Source organism: Rhipicephalus sanguineus, chromosome 1, assembly GCF_013339695.2.
Source record: "Rhipicephalus sanguineus isolate Rsan-2018 chromosome 1, BIME_Rsan_1.4, whole genome shotgun sequence".
Classification (NCBI taxonomy): domain Eukaryota; kingdom Metazoa; phylum Arthropoda; class Arachnida; order Ixodida; family Ixodidae; genus Rhipicephalus; species Rhipicephalus sanguineus.
Genome location: NC_051176.1, coordinates 290,239,784 through 290,266,662, shown reverse-complemented (window position 1 = coordinate 290,266,662; position 26,879 = coordinate 290,239,784). Strand labels below are relative to the sequence as shown.

General features: G+C 44.0%; 2 protein-coding genes across 2 annotated transcripts in view; one reads left to right on the top strand and one right to left on the bottom strand.

The window, feature by feature from the left end:
* The window catches only part of LOC119379244 (programmed cell death protein 4), a 29,085-nt gene extending 25,878 nt beyond the window's left edge, over window positions 1–3,207 (top strand). The window contains exon 10 of the mRNA XM_037648483.2: window positions 2,909–3,207. Within this exon, the coding sequence (XP_037504411.1) occupies window positions 2,909–2,969 (61 nt within the window). The 3' untranslated portion in view covers window positions 2,970–3,207. The remainder of the gene's footprint in view (window positions 1–2,908) is intronic.
* Window positions 3,208–10,989: 7,782 nt separating this feature from the next.
* LOC119379240 (mitoferrin-2) overlaps window positions 10,990–26,879 on the bottom strand; it is a 28,586-nt gene continuing 12,696 nt past the window's right edge. The window contains exon 5 of the mRNA XM_037648478.2: window positions 10,990–11,869. Within this exon, the coding sequence (XP_037504406.1) occupies window positions 11,693–11,869 (177 nt within the window). The 3' untranslated portion in view covers window positions 10,990–11,692. The remainder of the gene's footprint in view (window positions 11,870–26,879) is intronic.

Sequence of the window (26,879 nt, the reverse complement as noted above, 5' to 3'; positions counted from 1 at the left end):
AAAGTTGTGGATGTTACAATGAAAAGTCGAGTTTTATCTATGAACTTCACCACTACTGACCAGCTTTTTAACATAAAGGTTTTGAAGGAAAATACCAGAGCTATCAACTAGCTGTATTTTGCGGCACTACCTCTTTATTTAGCGCAGAAAAAGCTAGTAAGGCTGGTCTGCCTTGCGGTAACACTTGGACCTAGTAAAGCGTCCTCGAGTTGCTTCATACATAGCATGTGCTGATCATCCCTGCCACTGCACTCAACTTTATTTCTCATCGGACGAAGCATGTTTCTTGTTTCGGCTGATGTCGGTGCCCCTTGAGTAGTTGCGGTGACACTGCCACATTCACCGTGGTCAGGCTTCGACACACATTGTTTCGCTTAACATGGAGAAAAAATCCGCGCCATGTGCATTGTGTAACTAAAACGAATACTGAAACCACTCCTCTGATGATAGATCGTGGTAAACAAAACAAACAGCTCCAACCATGCTATTTTGCACGGCGTGCTTCTCTGCACATCTATTGTCACATGACGTGGCACGAGGTTGCTTGGCGAACTTATGCTGCTAGGTTCAGACTTCACGTTAGGGGACAGTGTCCGCTTTGTCGCTAGCACGGCACCTTGTGAAACGTTCTGGTGGCGAAGTATTTTGAGATAAAGGCCAAAAAATACATTGCATCTATGGGAAATGCTTGGTGCCACGAAAAACTCTTACTTAGCCAATTTTTTGAAATATACGAGTTTGAGTTAACGAGGTATCACTGTATTGAAATCATGGATAAAGAAGATTCATTATAATGAGGCTGAAAATACATGGTGCTCTGTGGATATGAAGTTATAAAAACCGAGATATTTCGTTATATTGACGTTTAACGCTACTGCATTTCTGTGAAGTGCTGAAAGTTTTCATATCGCTGTATGAGGAGTTGCTCTGCGTCACACTGCTGTGTTCCGTGCCCTCGTTTTGAAATGCTCGTTGGTATCACAACCATGTGTTATGGCATGTTCACACAAGTGAGCCGGAATTTTTTCTGCACTTTGCTGATGTTGGCGGCACTCGTCAGGAAACACATATTTGCACTTGGCAGTTACAGTGCATAATTAAGTGGGATTGACCCGCCATGGTGGTCTAGGTGTTATGGTACTCGACTGCTGACCAACAGGTCCTGGGATCGAATCCTGGCTGCGGCAGCTGCATTTTCGAAGGAGGTGGAAATGCTTGAGACCCGTGTGCTTTAAAGAGCCCCAGGTGGTCAAAATTTCCGGAGCCCTCCATTACAGCGTCTCTCATAATCAAATCGTGGTTTTGGAACGGTGCGGATATTTGAAATTGCCAGTGAATTTGGGGGGGGGGGGGGGGGCGCTTGTACGGGTGGGGGCGCTTGCTCGGAATTTTATGGTAACCACAGGCTTGTTTGACGGAGCCTGTAATTCACACTGTGTTGCTGTGCTGATATCCATCGTTCATTATTTTTTTTCCATATCTCCCTCTCAGAGTTTCTCAGTTTGTGTGGCTGTTGCTGTTTTAACACGATAGCGTTAAAGAGCTCATTTCACAGAAATTCGTGTCAATGTCGACGTCGGCGGTTGTGAGCAAAATGTCAGCATTGTCTATGAGCGAAAATTTGAAATAGATGCTAATAAATAAATAAATAAATAAATAAATAAAATATTCTGTTCAAGTAGGAATCGAACCCAAGCCTGCTGTGTGGCAAGCAGGTGTTCTACCGCAGAGCCACATCATTGCTTAGAACGGTTCCGTAAAAAAACTCTTTACGAATGTCATGTATTGCGAGGAGTCTCCTTAACACATGTAATGTTACGTGCCAGATGAGTAGAATTGCACCAGCTGTTAAAACATGTCAATTGCACAACGAGTGGGTGGTTTATAGGCCAACCCATTAGAAAGTGCTCAGACATAGTTAATCATTATCAGCTGAAAAAGCATCAAGAAAGTGAGCAGCTGCGTAGTTGCGCGTGTTGCCTTGCATATGCACAGTGGGCACTTAGCAACTGTAATTGCAGCAGGCATCCTAGGATAGTTTAAAACAGCCAATGTTACTCGCACAGACGTTCTTTTTTGTGCAGCATGGTTGAGGTGCCAACCGAGAAGCAAAGCCAGGCTAGCGATTGAGAAGGCAATGCGCCTGATTACGCTATCGCATTCTACTCTTGAGGCGAAGCTCAAGCGTCTTCAAAGTTTCTAATTATTTTTTTGAGAAAGTAGCCTTTAATCACAAGCTTTTACAAGCTGATTATACTGTCATTAAAACATGGATGCATGACATGCATGACAGATTTTGCAACATCATGCTGCACTCTGCAAAAAAAAAAGGATGATCATTTAAGGGCATAGTAGCACGTTTTGCCTTGGCTTCCTACGTAGTGAACAAATATCAGTGCCAGAAGAGAATGATGTGAAGGTGACACACACACAAAAAAAAAAGAAAGAAACATGCAACAACCGTATGCCCGTGTTGGCCATCCCATCAAGTCTTTGTTTTCTCATGCTGTTATTTGTTCACCATGTATAGGAACCAGCCAGCCCACCAACAAGCCTAGGAAGTTGACTTGCTACTTGTGCAACTGAAAAAGATGAAGACTGAAAGTTCTGAGGGCACGCGTACTGCTCACATATAACAGTGAACATACCTTTCACATGGTTGTGAACATCCTGAGAGCCTTTGCTGGTTTTTTATTATTATTTATTACCAAGTGTGCATGTTCTGATTGCATGTGTATGGCTTTATTTGATGTGGTTTGCATCAAGGTCATGGCATTGATCCTCTGCAATTTTTGCAGCTGATAGTATATATACTAAGTGCCTATGGACAAGTATTTGTACAGATTGCAGAAAATTGAGAAATGGCCTGTAGTGATGGCATGTCAACACCTTCATACTTTCTTTTCAGGGGGCGCAAACGGTTTGTTTCAGAGGGAGATGGAGGTCGCCTCAAAGAGGATGCCTACTGAGGAGGACCCATGGTCCCACTTGCAGTGTACAATCCCCCTCTGGAGATGCCCCCCCCTCCCTTTTTTTTTCTTTTTGCATGTTGTTTTGCCTCCGGCTAGAGGTGTTTAGAAACCATTTCATGGCACCATTCTTCATACACTGCTGTGTTGGACAACACTCGTTACTGGATGGGCTTCTGTGCCATGTTGTACCCTCTCTGTACCTGCAGGCGTTTTCCATTAAACGTCTACCAAGTCATCAAGTGTCTTGTCTGTACATAGTTTTTCGTCGCTTGTGAATGTGCTACAATCTGATGGATGATAATTTTTCTCTTTTACGAACCTTCCTCCACCTTGAAGGACTATGCAGAACTGATTTGTTATATTTGGTGTTGGTGTGCTTCGGGTTCTTGGTTAATTTGCCCTTGCACTGCGATCTGCTAGCCTGCTGTTTTGTTCAGATGGCAAGCAACTGCCCCAGAAAGGTGTCTGTGCCAGGTTTGAATCCTGAACTTGGATGAATTTTTTGTCAACAGTAAAGTTTACTTTCCAAGAATTCCGTATGGGTGTGTTCAGGTAAGGACAGTTGGAGGGTTGTTTCTACTATTTCTTACTTCATTGAAATTTTAACAGCGAAGCTGTTTAAGCTGTCGTAACTTGTGCTCATTGTCATGAACCTGCATGTGCTCTTCATTTACAGTGACACTGTTTAAGCTGTCGGTAACTTGTGCTCTGTTGTGCAAAACTCCTCAGATGGGTATGCGTTACAGGAATTGGGCAAGCCCCACTACCATGTACAGCAGGTGCGAGTGTCAAAACGAACACGTGAAAAGGAGAGAAAGAAAGAGGAAGAGAAAAATAGAATTAAAGGGAATAACGACATAAAAAGGCGAATACATGGGCAAAGAGAAAGAAAGAGCAATAGAAAAATGGAGAAATAAAGGGAGGCTTGGCACCACTAGTGCAAACTGCCATAATTTTATATAGCATAGTGAAATCCCTCCACACATCGGAGTAGAATCTTTTTCAGTGCCAGAAAATGCGAACTGAACAAGGTGGCAAATGCTGCCTATGGAATATCAAGATGCATTCCAACTTTGCGAGGTTTTAAAAAAATTATTTTTCTACGCTTTCATGAATTTTATACCTTGGTTAGGTGACTTTGTTAATGAAAATAAAGAATCTGTTGTCTCTGCAAGCCCATCATCTCGGGAACAACAAATGACAAACATGGCTTTCGAACAAGAGACTGAAAAATAGGCACTTGTCAAATTTTTTCTGTGTCTTATTTCTGCGGGTTCTGTCAGTAGTCTCTCATGAAGCAGTGTTCTTACTTTAAGCAGCAAACTTTACATTTGATAATTCACTCAAATGTAAACAAAAAAAATGGCAGCCCTCTCCGATTTCAAACAAACTTCCCCACAATTATTGACTGTCATCATTTATCTGCAACAATGTGTTGCATCATTTTGTTTTGAATATAAAAAAAAGCAGACTGCTGCTATGTTACATGCCCAGTGCCCTGCATTCTATCTTTTGAGGTGTCGCTATTGCTTCCATTTGTGCTGTAAACTAATAAGCACCATTAAGTGGTTTGGAGGGAACACAGGTGCCTTATATTTAAAAAAAAAAGGAATTTCAAAAAATGGAAAGGTGCGACTACAGTGGCTTGCTGCATATAGCGTTTTACCACTGCACGCCATGTTGCGCAAGCAACTTTTTTGCCGTGGTGGCCATATATCATCAGAAACAAATGCACAGACTCTCCAGTACTTAAACCACATAAAGGAATATTGCACCAGAGACTACCTACCTAGCAATGACTGCTACAGTAGATGCATAGAGCATTGTCATTGATCAAGTGTTTCTTAAGGTACTTACCTGCACCTACATTCTATTGAACAGCGACTTGAAACTCTATCAGCATTGTGAAAACATGCCAAGCATCCAAAAACGTTGGCTTGCATGAAGGAATTAAACCATCAACATTATGGAACAGGAGCCAAGTGTGTGAATGTACGTTCTTGCGTGCAGGACATCCTTAGATGTTCTATTCCACCCGACGAAGCATACTTCTGTGGTGCAATGGTGAGAGCCCTGGACTTGGGTACTAAAGGACCAGTTTAAATCCTGCAATCTGAACTTTATGAACATGTTTATCTGCTGTACATATGTGCTGCAGTGGCATCACAGGTGCGTGTGTGAGACATTATTCACGGTTCGATGTGTGGTTTGTTAATCCAAATGGCATGGAGGTAGTTAAAGTGATATACGCGTTTAAAATGTTGAATAGCTGGTTTAGCGTAATCCACAGCCTTCTACATAGCACCACTGTTTCTTTGGGGCAATAATGACACTGTTCCGTCGACCAAACAGCCAACAGTCGGTATGAATACAGGTAAAACTAATGAAACCCGATTTTACGAATTTCCCGTTCCTTCAGATCCCACAGACGGAAAGGGTGATTTTTTGTCGACTTTAATTCATTTCAATTTAAATCATAATTACCACACTGCAGTTAAAGACAATAATTAATGTTCCCTATGTTTTCCTTGGCCCAATTGTCCGTCGGATTCATGTGGTTGTGTCTAACAAAGAAACGAGCCCCTAGAAAAAATTCCTATTCTTCCGTTCTAATGAAGAAATTTCAGGTACCCACAGTGCTCAATGTCATTACCTACTCGAATTAACGCAGCTATTGTGGCACTAAACAGTTCTTCGAAAAATAGAAGAGTGAAAATTCAGTGATATCTTTCTAATTTTGAGTCAAACGGGCTGTTTTTGAGCATGCACTGTTAAAACATCTAGCCACCCTAATCACTATGCTAGTTTTATTTTGATGAGCGCCTTGCATCTCCCACATGTTACAAATGAACATGGCGCTATGTCGTGCACTGAACGCTACCACAAGTATGGTAGCCTCATCTAGTTTGTAGTTCATTGAGGAATAGTACATTTTGTCCATGGGAAGTCAAATGGAACCCGTACTCTCTGGAGTTGCAGAAATTTCTTTCGGAATACACATCAAATGCTGCCAACCTCAAAGCATGAAAATTCGGGAGACCGCAGCGAGGGGGGGAGTGGCTACATAGCGGAAATTACATCAGAAAGGGGTAAGGGTGTTTTTTTTTTTTCTCATGCTTTGCTCTCACAATCCTGATTAGCGTTGTTGACTGTGATGTGCATTGCGCCTGCGCGCGCCACTCGGCTGTAGGGCAACCTTGCTGAATACAGCTTAGTTGCGAGTAGCGCCTGTCCTGTACTTCTGTGTTCCTTTGTAGTCCTTGTCAATTTCGCGCTAACCAATTTTGAAGATTATGAACCAACTAGCCCAGCAACGTATACCATTATGTTTGTTTTGAGCTGCTTGAACCAAACTTCTTTACTTGTGAAGGCACCAAGGCAGTTCACAGGCGCACGTGGTACTGAATCCGTACTTTTTCACCTTTCCTCAAAGTCGCAAAGCACGGCAACCCAGCTGTGTATGAGTCCAGAAACACTTGCAGGTACTTTGACTTTGACGCCGTCATCGACCTTCTAACTGAACTCTGGAAACACGCAACCCCTGCAGCAGACAGCGTAGCGTACAAAATGCAGGGGCCAAGATGGAGACGCGAAAGTTCTGGCTAGGCTCAACGGAAACGATTGCCGCAAATGAACTGAACGGTGGCCGGAGCCGGCCAGCCTTCACCCAGATGCGCAGTGCCTAGAATGTACTCAGCGGTACTTTACGATATGGTTACAATGAAATAGAAGTGTGGTGGCGAGTGCTTATCCGCAGCACTGCCACAGCAGGAAAGGCTGACGTACGCGCATGATTTAAAAAAAAGAAAAAAAAAAACCCGCCTCTGCTGTTGTAGCCACTTTTCGGGAGATGACATTCGTACAATCGGGATATTAGGTCCAAATTCGGGAGTCTCCCGGACAGTTCGGGAGAGTTAGCAGGTATGCTCAGGTATGGGGTATTACCAGGTCCGCAGCCAAGGGGGCTGGAGGCGGGTTGTTTGACCGAAAATAAATAACGAAAATAGGTGTTTTTCAAGGCCTTCAGCAAGTGCCCCCTCCCCCTTCCCCCCGAAAAAAAATTCCTGGCTACAGGCCTGGGTATTAATGACGGCACGAAATATGACAAATAAAGCATTTTTATCTGTTGTAAAATGTTTTCGCAAGTATTTTTCCGTTTTGAACATGTTACTGAAGCATTTCGCGTCATTAAAAAATTTGGCTATCTTCAAACAGTTTTTCATAATTTAATCGGCACTTACGGGGTTAACGAAATGATTCAAGTGCAGTCATCACTTTGTTAAATCGAGTTTGAACTGTAATATTTCATTTTTTGTGTTAACATTGTACATTACACTCATGTAGTATGACACATGTAAATATAAGGCCTCGCAGCATGAAAATGCTTGACGGGATGTTTCAGAGGTCCTTAAAAACATTTTTCATTCTCGTGTACAGTGTCGTGGCATGGGAGCGTTGTGTATTTTAATGGCTGCTACTCGATGCATTCCTTAAGTAACTTGCAGCAGTGCAAAAGGGAAGAAAAATATGGAAGAATCTTTAAAGCTAAAGATGAGGGAACCCATGAAACACAATCCTCTATAAAATGCCTTTAAAACGTTTAAAACCTCTGTAAACCTGCATAGTCTGCAAACCTTACCCAAACATCTGCACATTAGCTCACTTAAGAGAAGAATAAATTTGCATGTTCTTTCTTTTGCTGTCCTATCTTTCCATAGGTACACGACAGAAACAAACAGCCAAAATACTCAATCTTTTAAAGCTCTAGTGTTAGACTGTTAGGGCTGCGTTTAGAACAATTTGAGTTTGCATACCTGAAGTTTTCCGTCTAGTTGCCTAATCTTTAGCTTTAGAGCCTTTTCATGTATATATATATATCCTTCCGTTTTTGCACTGCTGCAAGTTGCTTCTTAATTGAGTAACAGCCATCAAGAAACATTACACTCCTATGCCGCAACGTTGCACACGAGAAGGAGGAACATTCTTGAGGACCTTCAAAACCTCCTTCTAGATGCTGTTGTGCTCTGTAGTCTTGTACTTGTCTCATGTTTCATACCATAAAAGCGTAACGCGTGATATTAAAAAAAAAAAATTTGTTTCAGATTATTGATAACACATTGTCACTACTGCCTCCTTGCTACAGTGGAGCTATGTAGAAAGGCCACTGATGAAGGCTGTGGATTATCGACTTTTTGAGTAGGTAGTGTAAGTACTGGACAGGGGCGTAGCCTGAAATTTTTTCGGGGAGGGTTCACCCACCCTTTATGTTCATCCATGCATTTGTATGTGTGCATGTATATGTAAACATGCAAAATTGAAAAAATTTCAGGGAAGTTTAACCCCCCCCCTCCTGGTTACACCAGTGGTACTTGAATGTCTTTGCGTTGGTTTTCATAGAAATATGGCCAACAACTGTGCAACATGGTGTTAAGTGGGAAGACGCCTTATCCCTTCAGCTACCGGTAGGGAAAAAGAATTAAGCCAGCTTTGCACTAGTGACGCCAAGCCTGAAGGAAGTGTGGAGCTGGGCGGCCTTCTTTATTTCGCTTTATGTTTTTCTTTCTACTCCTCTTTTTGTTTTTTCTATGTGCTTGTTGTCTCTGTTTATTTCTATTTCTTTCTCTTCCTCGCTCTCTATTTCTTTCTTTCTACGCCATGCTTTACTCCCTCCTCCTCACCCTGACTTCCATATCGCCCCTCTTTGCCATACTATACTAGACAAGGCTATGCTATGCGCTGCTAGCGTGCCTGGATAGCTGAGTGGTTACGATGCCTGCCTTCGGATCGTTGGTACGCGGGTTCGAATCCCGCGTCTCCAAGGACTTCTCTATTTCTTTCTCTCTCTGTACTCGTTCTCTCGCCCATCAAAGTTATTGCATCCAACGCTGTAGAAATCGGTGCACGTGTTCTGACATCAAAGGATAAGAGGACGAAGAGAGCGCGTGCCGGTACAGATCGGTGCACGTCTTTTGGGAACAAAGAAGAAGATTAAGAGGATGGAGAGAGCGCGTGCTGGCCTATTTCCTGATGGCCATCCTATCCCCCAGGTACCTCGACTCCGTATTTTAGGCCTCCACATTCAGTCTGATGGCAGGGCCTCGCACACTGCAGACCTTGTGACTCAGCAGACTGACGAACAAGAGGAAGAAGACTTCTATTTGACCCAAGTGTGCGCACAGTTGTCTATGCTATATTTGGTTTTACCTGTGTTAACATCATCATCAAGGCGCTCGAAGAACAAGAGGAAGAAGATTTCTCTTTGGTCCGAGCTCAGATGGCTATAAATTATCTTTTTCACATATTCCTTTTTTTTTCTTATCTTTTTTTTCACACAAATTCTACTGCCACACGCTTTGTGGACGATCCCCTGTAGTGGGTTGAGCCATTCCCCTAGGACCCAACCAACCAACCGATCATATGGCTATACTATGTGTGGTTTTGCCTGCATTACGCCAAGCTACGATGACAGCCTATGATCATAGCCTAAGACAGCCCGGCCCCGTAAAGTGCTCTGCACTTAACACAAAGGTATGACTAGGTCTTCAAGGCACCTGTGCTTCCTGTACAGCACTTTAGCTTGCATATCAGTGAGCACGTGCATTGTGGCAGACAGCAACTGTCTTGAGCACTAGCATGTCTGCTGCAAATGAGCTATTGAGTATAGGGAAGACCAAATATAGTATGAACAGGCATGTGCGTAGCTCGAGCTTTGTCAGATGCTGCTTGTGGCAACAAGAGCCCACGAGGAGCTGCATCTGCCACTGTCGTTTTAACACTTGAATGTGCTACTCCCGTGTTCTCAACCTTTGAAAACCATGTGCAAGTTGTCCTCCAGGAATTCATAAGTAGCTCTGTTCTTGACATGCATGTATGACGAAAGTTTGCTGCTTATCGGTCCACATGTTGCCTGGCGCAGTAGCAAATGGCACATCAGTGGGAGTACGAGTTTGATTCTCTGCCATATGAACCAGAATCGCAGCTGCTGCACTGTGCCATTTGTTCTAGAGGCATAGCTTAATACTTAACCTTTTAGATACTGCAATTCTGTGTTGCTTTTAGAAAATATTCTGTTTGTCCATAGCAAAACAAGTTGCCCATTAAAGGCATGTTTAAAGGAATTTCTCATTGGTGAGCCTATGTAGTTCTAGGTTTAACCAATTTCTGTACGTAATTTGTTTTGTTTCTGGCACAATAGGGACATTACCATCCAACTTGCATACCTGCAAGTGTGGGGCCTTTTATCTACTTCATGCCTGCAGTTTGGGCCCCATATGTTCTAATGTTACATACGGTGCTGCTACTGGTAGTACCTACATATGGAGTAATATATAGGCTTGTGCGAATAGTACATTTCAGGTTTGAGGCGAATTTGAAGCGAATAGTAATTTGGTCGAATAATTTCGAATCGAATTCGAATAGTATATATCACATATTATAAAGAAAAATTAACATATTTGTCATGACCCAACTAACCTGCAAATCATCTTTTTAAAATTGAAACAAGGCACGTACGAATGTCACTCTTTTTGGTTCAAAGGCAAGTGGAAGCAACTTTGAATACTAGCAGTATTTAACTTTCAGTAGAATGCAAGTGATAACCTGTAAAATATGTTAAGTTTCAAAATTTACTTTGCTTAGAGCATATAAGCCAGTATAACGAGCCTTTAAACTTAAAAAAAATGATGAATAGATGTGAGGGTAATTTGTTCATCTAACCTTGAAGTGGGTCTTCGCGGCAGTGCGGATTTGCCTTGGAAAGGTGTATTCATGGTCCAGCACCCCAGCACTGCAATGAAACCACCTTTACAGGGGGTTACATGCGGTTTATTTATGTCTGTTCGTTCATTTCGAATACTTCGAAATTTAGAATAATTTAAATTCGTTTTGAAGCGAATTCGAATACTGTAATATTCGTTCGAATATTCGAACTGCTCGAATATTCGCACAAGCCTACGTTTAATGACTTGCTTGCCTATTCTTGCGAAGTTTCGAGAAGTTCACATAGAATTTCCAAGATAACACACTACTGGAAGCATTTATTGATATGTACATGTGGCACCATTTACATCACCTTCTCATGTCTATTTTCTTCCTAAGTAAAAGATAATTACAAATATCACAAGCATTAGTGTTGCTTGAACAATGCCTTCATCAGCGACATGCACAGCAATTCAGCTCCCAGACACTAAACTTGCAGCAAAACAGACAGTATGGTTCTTTTAAAAACTTAACTACTGAATTTACTTTATTACTGTTTTCATAATTTCAACGTCTGTACATAACATGTCTCACTTACAGCTGCTCCACTCCAGGGAGGCTTAGCTACTGTGACGACTTCTCTTTTGCCCTTTTGATACTTCAAATAACCTAATAGGGATGAATATTAAGCAGCACAACAGCCTCTGAAGGCCATACCGTGGCCAAGTGTCTTGTCAAAAGCCACGCACCACACCGCGGCTTAACTGCTCCATCCAAGCAGTCTCATTCTTGTTTTGAAAGACGAAGGCTTTGAGCTTGTTCATCTTCAAAGCTTGCTTGCTTCAAGCTCATCTCGGCTAGAATGAGATGAGCACCACTCCTGTGGCAGGATCGGACACTTCTGCCCAAGGCTTGCGGCCGTGTGACTAGCTCTTCCAGGCGAGGCACAGCTGTGGTCACGAATTGTAATGCTAGCAGCCAATTGACTGCAGGCAGCTCCACGTTCATGAGTCAGTTGGTTTCTAGATGGTGCCTGACCGACCTATGGACACACTAGCAACAGCAGTGTCTATACTGGTTGCAGAGCCAAATTCACTTTCTCTAGGAGTACGCCTGTTCAAGTTGGCTTTGAAGAACTCGTACACAGACCAGGAAATTGCTGTACCAGGCATCTGGAACAATACTCGAGCGTGCATTCCCTGCAAACAGGTAGAGCAAAAACACAACTGCAGTCCACACTTGCATTAAAAGGCTTAGCATCACTTCACACACATTAATGTTACAAGAGCAGCACCTGCACAGCAACGTAATTGATTAAATGAGGCACAAGCTTCACTGATGGAACACATGAGCCATAAGTAGCTCTTGGCAACCTTAGAAGTGGATGCTTGTCCAGCTAGAGCTCCTAAAGTAATTGCACAAAAAAGGAAAAGGTTGCAGTCCAAGCAAAACATATGAATTAAAGGGGTCGTGTACCACCCCTCAAGCTTGCTGAAAAAACACATCCTGCGGAAAGCAGACACTGCTATGAACAGCTCAGCCAAATCTTGCAGTCGTGCGCAGCAAGGAGGGTGTAGAAGTCAAGCACGAAGTTACCATTTTCTCAAGAGTGCTCTCTTCATACAGAGGCCCATCCTCACTCTCTTCGGCTGCCGTTTGACGTCGAATGACAGATCGCATACTATTGGGCAATAGCCAACGTAAATCAAGAGCGGCGTTTGGATAAGATGCGCTTCTTGCCATGGGGTGCCGCCACGTGCCGGCACCGTGCTCCATAGTGCGCTAACATTACACAGTGAGCCGCACTCATGCACACGAATCACAGTGGGAGACAACGACTGCATTTCATCACGTGCGCTCAAGGTCACGACACACACTGACGTAAGTTTTCTCCCGTGCCATCCCTCCCTGTGTAGCTTCCAGTGCACTCGATGCGACGAGAGAAGAGAGGAAGAGCTTAAAGCATGCGACAAATCCTTGTAACTCTGCTCGATCTTGACGGATTCGAGAAATTCTTGTGACAGTAAATTCGTGAGGCAATAAACTCCGATACTGAAGTAATTTGATGATTACTCAGAAAAGCAGTTCAGGAACCCCTTAAAATTTAGGTAATGGTCGGTATGAGTCTCGTTCCAGTGCACAGCAAATGACAGGTCAGTTCCAGTTTGCCGCACGAGGACGTCGAGGTAGGAAAGGCTGTTGTCACACTCGTATCCTGTAGTTCTTGTATGGCTGCTTCTACTGTGTTGAGAAGACATAGGAAGAGGTATGGGGTATCATGCCTTCGCACAATACAGCAGCAGTCACCTACATAGCGAACAAAAATCTTTGGCGTGGGAGCAAACTCATACCTCTGTCACACGGCCACCGCCGAACTCCATTTCACTCCGTTCGGCATTTAACTACCTGATGGAGCATTACTAGAATGGAGTTGTGGCCGTGCTACACAGCTCGGTGCAAGCTTTCGACGGTTGCCGCATGGGGCAGAAACAGCGCTGCTGCGCTCGTCGAAACGTCCAATTTTTTGCCTGTGTAGTCGCCTTTAAAGCAACAAAAACGTGTTTTTGTGTGTTGATGAAGTGCTCGGAATCACCATTGCTGTCACAGTGCTTGTGCGTGCGCCTCACACGTGCAGAAACATGTTTCTGCACGTGTGAGGCGCGACGCTTCACAGCGGCGGCTTGGCGAGGCGTTGGTGTGGAGAGTACAAGCGCTGATGTCCGAAAAAATACAACTAAAACTTACACTACGGGGCGTGAAATGCTACGCAAAAAAGAGCATAGTTTTCAAAATTGTAATTGAGCTCATTAGGACGATTTTACTAGTGCGGTTTTCAGCGTAGCAGTAGCTGGCTGGGAACGAGAGTACTCCATCGAGCCGAAATGGTCGTTACCGAACTTCCTCCACCAAAAGCTCCATTTAACTTCCTCAGCGAAATGGTGACCGTGTGACATGAACCCCATCTCCCTCGAGGAAAAGACGAGGGAGTTAAACGGAGTTCACGGGTGCCCGTGTGACAGGGGCTACTCACTCAGGACGTTCTGTTCAACGACATCCATGACCAAGTTGGCAGTCGCAGTGCTTGAATCATAAAACTCCCCATAGGCTCCATGTATCAAAATCCGAACATGCCACTGGCCAAAAGTGGGAAATTCTGCCGGTTGTGGTGCCATGACTAGGCGGGAAAACAAGTTAATAAATGGCAGTTTCATGTTTTGCATTGCACAGGGCCACAGGCGATGCTGCATTGACAAAGTGAGTAGCGTGTTTATGTCTGCAGCTTACATTTTGCAGATGATACTGTGGCCTTTCTTGAAAGTACTTCTAATTCTCGCTGCAATAACTTGCGCAATGACAGCGAACACTGTGGCAATGAGGCGAGGTGCATTTTCTGTTGTTGCTCCCAGGTGGTGAGTCAGTTTGCCATCCTTCGCAAATTTGTGCATGGGCATGCCCGTGTTTCGGAACGGAGTTTCATAACTGGTATGACTGAAGAACTCTTGACAGGCAGTAGTAACGGAAACCCCCATGGACGCTCCGTGGATCTGCCTGTAAATCTGTTTGTCATAAGTGAAGTAGGTGCTGCTCAAACAGAATTCTTGCATCTCACAAACATCCTGTACCTCCAAAGGTGCGCACTCATTCAGCATGTCATCTGCCAGCAGAACATCTCTGCACGCTGCTATGGCCAAGGTGTCATTAGTGATGTCAAAGGACACCATAACGTCATCTTAATCTGGAAAATGCAGCACACTTTCTCCACAAAAGCTCAAGAGTTTTAAATGTGTGTTGCGGTCTTGCCGGCGAGCAAAAGAGCATCCCTAATATGTGGCACGATGCATTTGTTCAAGTGATGATAAAATTAGGGAATTGACGACAATTCATTAAGAACTATCCACGAATGGGTACCCTAAAAAGTTTATTAGCAAAATTGAATCTCCTGTCCTTCATCCAAAGCATGAATGGGTACCCTAGGAAATTTGTTAACAAAATTGAACTTCATGTCCTTCATTCAAATCAGTCTCAAACCAGGTCGTTTGGAATATGCATTGGTTTTCCATACGTTCCTGGTGTTAGTGAATCTTTACACTGCATCCTCTCAAGATACGACCTTTGAATAGCACACATGCTGTACGACAAAGTGAGAAATCGGCTTGTTAATATGAAAGATCGACTAGACAGCAAGAATTACCCTGGTGTTGTTCACAAGATATCATGTGCAAACTGCAGCTGCAGTTTGCCCATGAACTGGCAAAACCAGCCAGTTCACAAGACTGACAGAGCACCAAAGGGTGCTCCTCTATTTTTAAACTTTCTTGTATCAGGCCGAAAAAAATGAGCACGCAATTAGTACATTATTGAAAATAGCGCAGTTGGATGTCATTTGAACATGCCTACATATGCCTCATTGACATTTTGATAATTACGCAAGTACTTGCCAAGTCATAAATATAATTATAATCAATTAATTAAACCTCAATAACGGGAAAAAGTAGTGGTGGCTACTCCAGTGCACTGGGAACAATATGTACTAGGTTTGCTTCGTGTAACGCCGTTCCTCTTTTTTTTTAAATCGTGTTGTGTGGTAGTTGGGACACCCTGTGTACACACAGGAAAAATGTAAAAACTTCAAGGGTGGGTGGGAGGATGAGGTCCAACATTCTTTGCAAGGCAAAGAATGTGGCAGAATACCTTCATCAGGTGTGGACTATGATCAAAGAACTGTCTATAAATATGTCAAACTTATGCAACTTTGTTCCACGTCACTCACACACTATTGCAAGAAAGACAAGGTGGCAGAGTATTGATTTGATTTTCCAGTGAATCATCATAATTAGAATGTAAAAAAATATGGACATATTCTGCATGCTGTCAGTCATGCTGCATTTTTTCATAAAAGTGAAATGACGGGGCCAAAGTGCATGCACAATTTATTGATGGTATCATTCAAGTTGAGAAAACAGAAATGACCCTTTTGACATAGCTGCCAGATTGAAGCACATTGAACAACTCCTCAAACATGGTAGTGCCTTCAGCAAAACGATGACCTGTAGCAATACATAGCACATTGATGATCTGTAGCAATACATAGCACACTGAAGTTAAATGAAGACACACTGAATACGAAGGCAGTTCGATTCACTCCAAGCTCAATGTTCCTAGCTTTTGCTTGGCCACCAGATGACAGTGGAAAAAACAAATTGCATGCATAAATACGCACACCGTGCCTGAAAGGGATGTGCAATTTTTCACTATGAAGCTATGGATGCTGAGATAAAAGCTGTTCCCAGCCTAACCGCGCACAAAGGATGCAGCAGTGGCAGCCACAGGGCCAGTACCCTGATGCTCAAATCCAATGATATCAAAGTTAAGCACAAGTTTACAGAAGAAGGTCGGAAGTAGGTGCAGTATATATTATACAGGTAAACATTTTTTGCAAGCATGGGAGTCCAGATGAGGACTCATCACTTGGAAACATTGCTGAAGACATCAAAACTGCAGATGCTGCAGCCTACAAAATAGCAAATGGAAAGCATTACTAAATGGTAAAGTTGCTGCGAAATGCTGTTACAGTGAAACCTCGGTGATACGAATCTCACGGGACCACCAAAAATATTCGTATATAATCCGAAATTCGTATCACCAGAAAGCATGGAAAATTCGCATGCGACAAAAGAAAGCTGGCGTACATTTGCATTTATTGTTTTTCAGGGCAGCAGCAACGTCAGGAAGAGCCCTGTATGATTGTCAGTTAAGTTTTTAGGTGTCGGCAATCATAGCAGCACTCATAAATATATGGCCCGTACGCGCGTATTTAATTAATGAACCAGGTGGGTTGTGACTCGCGACAGCAGTAGCCCCTTCGAAATTTTAGTATGCCCTTCTGCATGACACCAGAGTACTGCAGCGAAAGTAACAAAAGAAGCGCTTTGACGCGATGGATCAAGGCCACAAAATTACAAAACCACGGTCCTGTGTTATGATTTTGTTATCGCGGAGGTGTTGGGGATGTTCTTTGGGAGATTTACGGCCATGCCCGCGCAAGTGTGACCTCAGCGGTCGCGCATGTTGACGTTGTAAGGCCTGACTTCCGTCCTCATCTTCTTTCCATCCCCGTCCATCTTTCATAGGATGCCTCATGCATGAGTTAGGCACGTGTAAACACAGTACAACGACAGCAGCCCACGTCGATGCATGTGAAAAAAAAAAAGCATGACGCTAATGTCCTATGTAGTCTAAACGCGGAGGCACATAAGAGCCTCAAAGATTCGCGCACACAATCTCGGAGGCGGTGACGCGTCTCTGAAGGTTTATTCTGACCGTAAGAAAAGTGTTTTTCTTACACCGTGATTCTGACGATTTGGCGGTGCGGGGCGCATGCCCACGCTCGCGTTCCCGCGCTCACACATGCTTGGCGCGTCTTCCGCGACAGCGCCTCTTCGTACCTGGGCGGTAGCTTACGTTCGTATCAAACGTCGCTGGGTGAAAATCGGTTCGGAATAACCGTACGCCATTACAGTGCAGGCCAATGGGCCTTGGCCGGGACCAACAAAAAATTCGTATCACCCCGAAATTTGTATGAGCTGTGATCGTATCACCGAGGTTTCACTGTAGTTAGTTAAGTCGGGTTTTTTGGCGCAAAACAACTCAGGCTATGATGTTTTAAGAGATGACTCTTAACTAGAGCTGTTCGAATAGCAAAATTTTGGGTGCGAAACGAATTCGAATATTGAAATGTGAGTGCGAATCGAATCGGATATTTTTCGAATATTTCTAGAATGTTTCTCGAATACTTCGAAGCGAAATTGCAGAAAAAAATGTTGGAGAGGATTCCTAAGCATATTCTTATGAGATAGCAACATGAATGTTTTTTTTTGCTAGGTTGATGAAGCACTGGTGGGGTTGTGTTTCATAGTTGTCTTATCAAAAATGAGACAATGTAGAGGCTGAATTGTAATTATGTACATGATTTGGCGCAACCAAAGTGTTGCCAACAACACTTTACACGTGATAGGCAAAGATGCCATTTCCTCAGCCTCTCCTCCTCTTTCAACTTCTGTGGAAGCCCAACAGATGTGGCAGACAAGGGTGTCCTCCCTTCAAGTCCAGAGTTTCAAATCTGCCTCGTAGACTGTAAGGCAGATTTGCCTCAATAAGGGGGTGCGATGAGCTGAAGCATATTGAAAATCTAGGAACCACTTCCAATAGGACGTTGACTGCATCTTCGCCAAGTTCGACCGTAACGGAGCTTGAAAGGCAGCTTTGCCGCAATACGAGGGCGTAATGAAGTGAAGCATATCGAAAATCTGAAGGGGTCACTTTCAATCGGACGTTGACTGTATTTGTCTTTGGAAAGTTCGAATAGTAAAATTCAAGTGCGAATCGAATCGAATAGCAAACACTATTCGAAAAATATTCGAAATTTCGATTATTCGCACACCCCTACTCTTAACAGTGATCTTGAGCTAGATGTTCACGATGACATTACAGCGAGTGTGAGCGATAGTTATGTGAGGTGGCTGTAGAGGGGCCTAAAATTCCACGTGCAAAAGGCAGGTAAAACATATATGAATAATAAAATAATGAGTGCGATGTGAAATGTGTCTCCTGACAATGACTGACAAGGTGGTTGTGATTATAAAACTACATAACTATGACAGAAGTATGGTGCTACAAATTACTTAAAAACCACATTCTTTCAGAAAATTAAGCACATCAGAAAACGGCACAAGTGAGTCATCTCCTAGAAGAAGGGATGGATGTAACGGTACGTGTTTTTTGTACAGTGCACTGAAATGTTTTTGTCTCAGTGTGACGGCATGAGATTAGTACAGTCAAATCCCGCTACAACGAAATTGATGGGACGCGCGAAAAAATTTGTTGTCGCGGAATTTCGTTGCAGCGAAATTTCATCTATAGACCACAAAAGTTAGGAAGATCTGATGATCATGACTCGTCATTTGGTCCCGTCAAGCACATATGCGTTGTCCTTTGCATTTAACACTCGCTAACTCGGATGCACTTGGCCGCACACCGAGTGAATGTATTTTCTCGCGTATAACACGCACAAAATATACAGAAAATTTAGCGCTAAACTCGGGGTGCGGGTTATACGCGAATGTCTGTGCGCAAGTTGGCTTCACGGTAATGCAAGGAAGGCGGCTTTGCGTCAACACGCGAGTTATACACGTGGGTTAGGGTGTAGGAAAAAACGTCCCCGGAAGATACGTCCCCTGAATAAACGTCCCTGGAAGAAACGTCCCCGTTGGCATGGCTCTCTAGGAAAAAAAGTCCCCAAGTGAAAAATTTACCGAAAAACGAATCCAATGCGAACTCACTTGACAAAACACTGCATTCTGTATTCGACACTTCGCAAATTTTCGGCCACATTGGGTTAAAAAAAGAATGAAGGTAAAGCCGAATCGTATGTCCAATAACCCTCGATCAGGAAATGTTCAGGTTTCGTCGTCCCGGCAGTATAGTCCTCACACAGGTTGTGAACGCTCTGCTGCATGGCCATGACCGCTGATTTGCGCCTCTTCTTTCGGGGTTCCGAGCGCAAGGCATCAGAGGCCCTCCCCACTGCTAGGGCGGCTGTGGCCCGCGATGCTTCCCAGCCTCTTCTGTTTCAGGCCTCCACATGATTGTTCGTCCTGTGTTCTCCATGAACAGTGGCCGAGTAGGCGTTCCACATAGGAGTAAACTTGAATTTCAGTAAACTACAATCTTCGCGCAGATCTTTTTTTTTTTTTTGCAGTGGGAAATAAAAAATTGGTGACTTGAAGGCGCAACGTTTGAGGGCCCCCGTACGGGGACGTTTTTTCCGACAACGCAAATGGGGACATTTCTTCCAGGGACATTTGTTCCGGGGTCGTTTATTCTGGGGCCGTATCATCCGGGGACGTTTATTCCGGGGACGTTTTTTCCGGAACCCCGTGGGTTATACACGAGCAAATACTATATGCAGGATACCCTCGATGCGTGCCGAGCGCGTAGCGCCGTAAAGGAGCGTGCCAAAGTTCGCTAGAGGCTAACTGAAAACGAAGAGCCGAAGCTTCGCACTACCACAGTCATAAGCGAGCGAAGGGAAAGCTGAAACGCTTCGTGCCGTTTTACGACTTTATTGCCTTTAATCTTTCTTCCGGTGTATTAGCTGCGCACTTGAGCGTATTCGCTATCGATGATCGCGACGATAACGACCGCGGTTTTCTGTGCAGCGGTTGCGGCAAACGGTAGTTCGTTTTCAATCTGTGTGCGCTGGCCGTGCGCGTGCCTTGAGAACTGCGTCGTTGCTATCTGTGATCGCGTCTACCGCAGTTTTGACCGCAGCATTGCTTTGAGTTGGTGCGTGTACGTTGGATATGTGCATACTTTCTGGTCGCCCATGATCGCGTCGACATGACCGCATTTGTGTTCGCAGCGTTTGCGGCAGATGTAGTTACGTTTGGACTAGGTGCGCGCTGGCCGCGCGTGTGCCTTCAAAACGCCGTGGATGTTAGGGATGGTAAAATCGATGTACGATTAATCGATTAAAGGTACACAATTAATCGATTAATCATAATCGATTTGTGTCTTTCGATTAATCGAATTAATCGATTGAAACTATTCGATTAATCGATTACGGCATCCCCCCCTCCCGCCCCCAACCTCGCCCCTTGGCCGGAGCCCATGACTGCGAGGCGCGCTATCCTGAGACGCAGACCCTGAACGCTATCCTTAGACGCAGGAAGTTGCAAAGCCGAATATAACTACTTTTTCTGGTTCTATTTGGGATGCCGTCGATCGCGCACTTCTACGCCATTGTGTTGCACTGGAGTACGATCCGATGAACTAAATGCCTTCTCAGTTCAAGACATACTATAGTAACCCTGTAGTCTATCGCCGCCCCAATCCGAATTCACTTGAGACTGGGCACAGCATGCGAACTGGCCTAGATCACGTGTTTCACGTTGCAATGGATTTTTTGACAATTCCTGCAACGTGAGTAGCACCCGAGCGCCTTTTTTCGCATGCTGGATGTGTGGCGACCCAAAGGAGGTGTCGGTTGTCGCCCGAGCATCTCGGGCAACTGACATTTGGTCCCAGAAAAAAGTATGTGGTTTGGAGCAGCAACCCCATGAAACAAAACAAAAAAGGGGACTGTTGAGAAAGTCAGCAGCACGTGGATTCGCCAACTTTCAAAAGAGAAGTTTATTCTTTTCTGTAAATTTCATACGTGCCAGCGCATCCTCTTGTAGCTTATTTTGTTCGTGTTTGTTTTTTGCTGCGCTGTTTCATCGTGTTGCCGCATAAACGCATGTCTGCTTACATTTGATAAACGAGTAGTTTTCGTCACCTGTAGAGTCAATCGCAACTTTCTTTGTATTTTATTCAACCCTCAGATTTTACTCGTTTCTTGTGTAAGTGCGGCATTGTAATATGCGCTGCTTATTTACTCACTGTTTCTTAGTGCCGTTCTGCTTTACTCTTTAGCAAATAAAATATTGTTTACCAATGAAAGAGAGAGAGAAAATGTATTATAAGGCAGAGAGGGTGGCCTGAGCTAGTACGCCCCTGCCTGCTACTCTGCAACGAGGAAAACGCAACGGGGCAAAAAGAGTGATGAAGTACGATGACGGGGAGATGATTAGGTAATCCGTATATACATAATAAGATACGTTTGCTAGCATAAAGAGGACAACGACGCTAGTAACCTTATTATGCTGTATACCAACTAGCCCAACTGTCCGTCTTATAGGGTATATATAGCATTTTCATAATTGTTGAGCTAACTTTCCTACGATGCAGTTAGCCCAATAAATGGCAGCTAGTCACTTCTTCAAGCAGAGTGTTCAAGCGCGGTTTGACACGAACACGCATAATGGACAAACGCCAGCACGTGCAACTACGACCTCGTCTTCTCTCGAGGAGAAAATGTAGTGCAGCAATGCGCACTCGCGAATTGTGAAAAGGCCCTTATAGACCCTTTATGTAATCCGCAACTTTACGCAACGAACGTCTAGCATCCAGTGCATTACTATTGAAGAAGTGACCTTGTAGCACTTAGTAATACTGTATGGTCGCATATTTAGGGAGAAATACAGCTTTCAGCTAGAGGCCCCCGTCTTCTGCTGTGACAAGAAAGGACAGTCACGCAATTTATGTTGTAATGTCTGATACACTAGATAGCGCTCACAGTTCAGGATGTACGCACGATTGAAAAGGTGTGAGTGGCGCTGTGTTACGGCAAAGATCAGGTGAAACCTGCGGAGTATACTGGTGCAGCTGCTGTTTTTTCTAGCCGGGAGGCAGAAACTCATGTCACTCTATTTCTCGCAATATTAATTAGAACTAACAGACAATAATGCCAAGGAAAGTATAGAGGATGTTATTTGTAATAATTGGGATATCATTGTGAAGAAAGTAAAGTGGACGAAAAGATAACTTGCCGCCGGCAGGGACCGAACTTGCGACCACTGAGCTACGGCGGCGGTCATCCCCCCGTCCACTTCATAGGGTATATGTACACATGTGCATTTAAACCTAGGAGTGTTAGTCAGCGCCGATCACAGCCATGGCGGCGAGTGTCGAACACTCTTTTTCTGCCTTTTGGTGTCACGTAGCAAGTGACCTTTTTTTACGAGCTGGCAGCTGACCAATAATCCCTCGCATACTACCTGAAGGCACCAAGCTACCTGAAGGCACCAAGTCTGCCAGAACGAGACCCTCGCTATGAATGAGGGAAAGAAGGTGACTTTTAAGGGCTCGTTTTTCTTTGTCACACACTCTTAACCTCCCCTATACTTTCCTTCGTATTATTGTCTGATAGTTCTAATTAATATTGTGTCTAACAAAGAAAAACGAGCCCCTAAAAGTAATTCGAAGGTTGCAGGTTCGGTCCCTTCCGGCGGCAAGTTATCTTTCCGTCCACTTCACTTTCTTCAGATTTATATCCCAATTATTACAAATAACACCCCCTATACTTTTTGTTGGCAATATTGTCTGGTAGTTCTAACTAATATTGTGTCTAACAAAGAAAAACGAGCCCCTAAATGTGATCTTCTTTCCTTCTATTTCCCGCACGTGCCTGTACGGATGGTCTGTTTGAGGCCAGTATATTTCTGTGTGATCTCTGCATAGGTAACCTCAAGAAAAAGATCGCGTCAGTCCGCAATTATAGCATTATGTAGGGCTTCCACAATATCTAACCGACAAACCGAGAAAAGATGACTTGCTTACTAGAGCGAGCATCTTATTTAATTTCTCCTCGTCTCTCTTTTACCTTTCTCGGGATTTCCTCACCCTCCGACACACTGCATGTTTCAACTGCGATTTTCCAACCAGTGTGGTCCCCAAACGCGCCTCCGGTTTCGATGAGCTCGAGTAGGCATGCTTCGAGAAAATGCGACCTGCTGCCGAATAGTCCAGGGATGATAGGCACAGATGCTTGAATCCGCGACATCAACCAACAACGACGGGCCCCTTATGTCTAGTGTGTGAAAGTGTGAATTTTCGCATACTGGACACAAGGGGCCCGTCGTCGACACTTTCGAAAGTGGGAATTTTGGATCGTCAGCGCGTCTAATGAAAAGATTTGGGCCCATATTAAACACGAACGATGCCTCTCAAACAAAGAGATATCGGTTTTAAAGCACCCATTAAAAATGCCAATTAATCGATTAATCGATTAAAAGGTTCCACCGAAAGCAATTAATCGATTAAAGGCTAAATCGATTAACAATTAACGATTAATCGATTAAAAATTTTAATTGACCATCCCTAGTGGATGTCATTCACGATTGCAGGGCATGTGACGACGAGCAGTACTTTTTTTTGTTTTTTTTTTAGTGCTTCGTGAAAACAATGGCGGGAATTCTTGAAGAACGATTCTTTCGTGGCCCACATGCGCATCAAACCCGCCGGCAGCATCATGGCGGATGGACGATCTGTCGCCGAGCATCTCAATGGCGAATAATTTACCGGGATGTGCGTGTGGTGGCAGAAAGCATGTCTCCAATGAAAACACGGGTCTTGCGATGCGGCCGCACGGCTCTGGCAACGAGAAATGATAGAGTTTCTAGCGGAATTTCGCGGCAATCCTAGGCAAGCTGTGTTTCCTTATGTGCTGGCACTCGTGAAAACTTCGTTCAAGCGGAAATACCCAGAAAAAGTATTCGTTGTGACGAGACATTTTTCGCATTGTTTTCTATGGGCGGCTGACGGGGAATCGAAAATTATTCGTTGTGGCGGAAATTTCGTTGTAGTGGTATTCGTTATAGCGGGATCCGACTGTATGTGTATAACTGTTAACGGCTCTTGGCAATCTTCACAAGTTGTTTGGGGCTCGTTTGCAAGTAAGAAGTTGTGTGTCAGGTGAGTATGTCCGATTCGTAGTCTGCATAACACGACTTCGATAAACCGTTCTTGGTGACAACAGGTTTTCCATTCTGCGAGCGCTGGTTTTACCAGATGGAGTTTATTACTTTTGCATGTGTCCCAATTTTGCTGCCACTTTGTTAACAGGGCCAGTTTTGTTACTTGCCGGCTATCTTTGAAGGGAATTTTTACTTTGGTGACTGTTCTGCGAGCTGCCAGAGAAGCACATTTGTCAGCCTTCTCGTTGCCAGGTATGCCAACGTGGCTTGGTACCCAGCAGAACCGAATCTGAGCTTCGTTATAACGTACTACCATATTTAAAATGTCGCCTATTAGTGGTTCGTACTCAGATTTGAAGTCTAGAGCTTTTAATGCGCTTAGCAAGTCTGTGTAAAGGACTGCCTTCTTGTGTTTTTTTGAGATTATGCATCGCACTGCTTCTCTCAGAGCATAGACTTCAGCTGTAAAAATGGACATGCATTCAGGTAGCCTGATGCTAATTGCACTTTCCCCTGTCACGATCCCAACACCCACATGGTTTTTCGTTTTGGAACCGTCTCTATAATATTCCATGTAATCTCTGTACTTAAGTGGTAATGCACGGAAATCTTGTATTACGTGTTCTGGTGGCGTGTTTCTCTCCTTCAGGTGGGTGAGTGACAAATCACAGAGTTGCATGAAGTCAAACCATGGGGGCAGTCTGGGTGATTTTTGAGCAACGCTCAATACATTTTCAGGGACGAAACTGGCTTGGCGGAATTCTTCAAAACGTAAGATGAGTGGCTTGATTAAGTGTGGTTTGTTCAGGTAATGTGTGCGTGAGGTACATTTGGAAAGAATATAATGACATACGTGCTGAAAGGCCACCATGACGAAAATCATGCGAATGCTCTACAAACTACTACAAATCCAAACTCTCCTGTCAGTACTGCTGGCAGAATATTGAACGATAAAATTGTGCACAGACAACAGAATGCCGAAATCAACAGAAGTGCCTCATGTGCTTCTCCACTCTGTGGCTATCGGCCATAATGACATAAGTGTTCAACAGAAGTGTTCTTTCTTGGCCTCAGTCCCACTCGGTTGCTAAGATCTAGATCTCGGTCTCCATTTTCCTTGATCTTCTCAGTAACTGGGACAACAATGTACAGCAGGCAAAGGTTGTGCTTGTAAGTGGCCTAAACAAATCGCTCCGCTGATCCAGCACAACATTTTAGCCTCCATGGCAGCAAGGCACGATTAAATATCCTTAGTGGCAGGCCAGCACTTGTGGAGGTATTGCATTATGAGTTGCATGATAGCATGGAGAATTTTTCATTTCAGGTGGTCTTTTATGTGTTGAAAACGCCAGTCACGGTGTCCCGCTTAAAGGGGTCCTGCAACACTTCTTGAACATAGTCAGAAAATGCTGCCGGTCGGCAGTTGAGGCTCTTGTGAATATATGAGCTAAACAATATAGCACAGCACGTGGCAGGCAATTTACTATTTTCAAAGTCAGCTGGAAATCGCTTGCTCTTCTCTCGATAAATGATGCCACGGACTGGCCCAATTGCGTCATAAACTGGCAGACACAGCCAATGGCTGATTTGAGCATCTTGAGCTGCATAGTTACCGCGGTTGCTGCACGGTGCCATCACGTATGCGCACTGCACTCTTAGACGATTTTACATTCCACATATGGGCACTGCCACCTTGCAATTGTTAAATGTAAAAAATGTCATGTAAAAATGTCAAATGTACGAATTTCATGAAATGTCAAATGCACCAGCCCAACCATTTTCATATGTATGCATCTACAGTAGCACTGTTTGTTTAGTTGCTAAAGATACAAAATGGCAAAAGGATGGATTTCGGTGCCCAATATGGTGGCACCGAAATCCATCTATATAACAGTCTGTAGTGCTGGAATTATGCACTACAGAATTACACCAACGCACTCGTAATCATGCTGAAAATGAGCCACACATTCAAAGAAAAAAGAAAAGAAAGTGCTCAAGGTCACGATATTCGCCGATGTACAGACGTAGCTTCTTGCCCTCTTGTCATCCTTTCCTGTCTAGCTCTCATTGCACTTGTTGGGACAAAAATAGAGAGAAAGTACTTAAAGCGTGCGACAAACAAAACACTGCAACTCTGGTCAACTTCACGGATTTTAAAAGGTTTTATGGCAGTTGACTCGTGATGCAATTAACTCCGATAGTGACAGGGCCCCTTAAAAGGCCAGTAAACAATGCTGCAGTCCAAAATTTGTGATGAAGAGGTAAGTGTACACTTGTACAATGTGGACATGCTGCCACAAGAACTTTGCAAATAAGTGGTGTAACAATGAAGCTGTAAGAGATAAAACAACCATTTTGGCTAGTTTCGGTTCCTAGCTCATTTGGCTAGTTTCGGTTTCTCGCTCAACCTGTCTACTCTTCTCCGCTGCGCAGAGCAGCAGGTGTAGCCTATCGTCGTGACTATGCCCATACCAGCAACGTAACATGACATCAGCGATTATGTCATTGGCATGCAACCAATGACAGAGCAAAGCTTCCTCCATGTGTTGCACATGTCAGTTACTTGCAGGCGGCGGGATAAGGAAGCCCAGTGCGAGGCAGTGATGAGGTAAACAAATACACGACACGCACTACAAATGTGCAGCCAAAACCACATCACCTCGGGGCCAAGGTGCAGTTTCGTAGTGCAGATACCCAATCGACAAGGTCAGTGGAATGTAACGTTGCCCATGGGCAATATTACGTCACTTAACGGGTGAAGAGGACTGCTCAGGCACAGGAGAGGTGCATGGGAGTTTTTTTTTTTTTTAGATATAGCTTCTGCGTGGTTCACAGCGCTGTGATATTCGTAAGT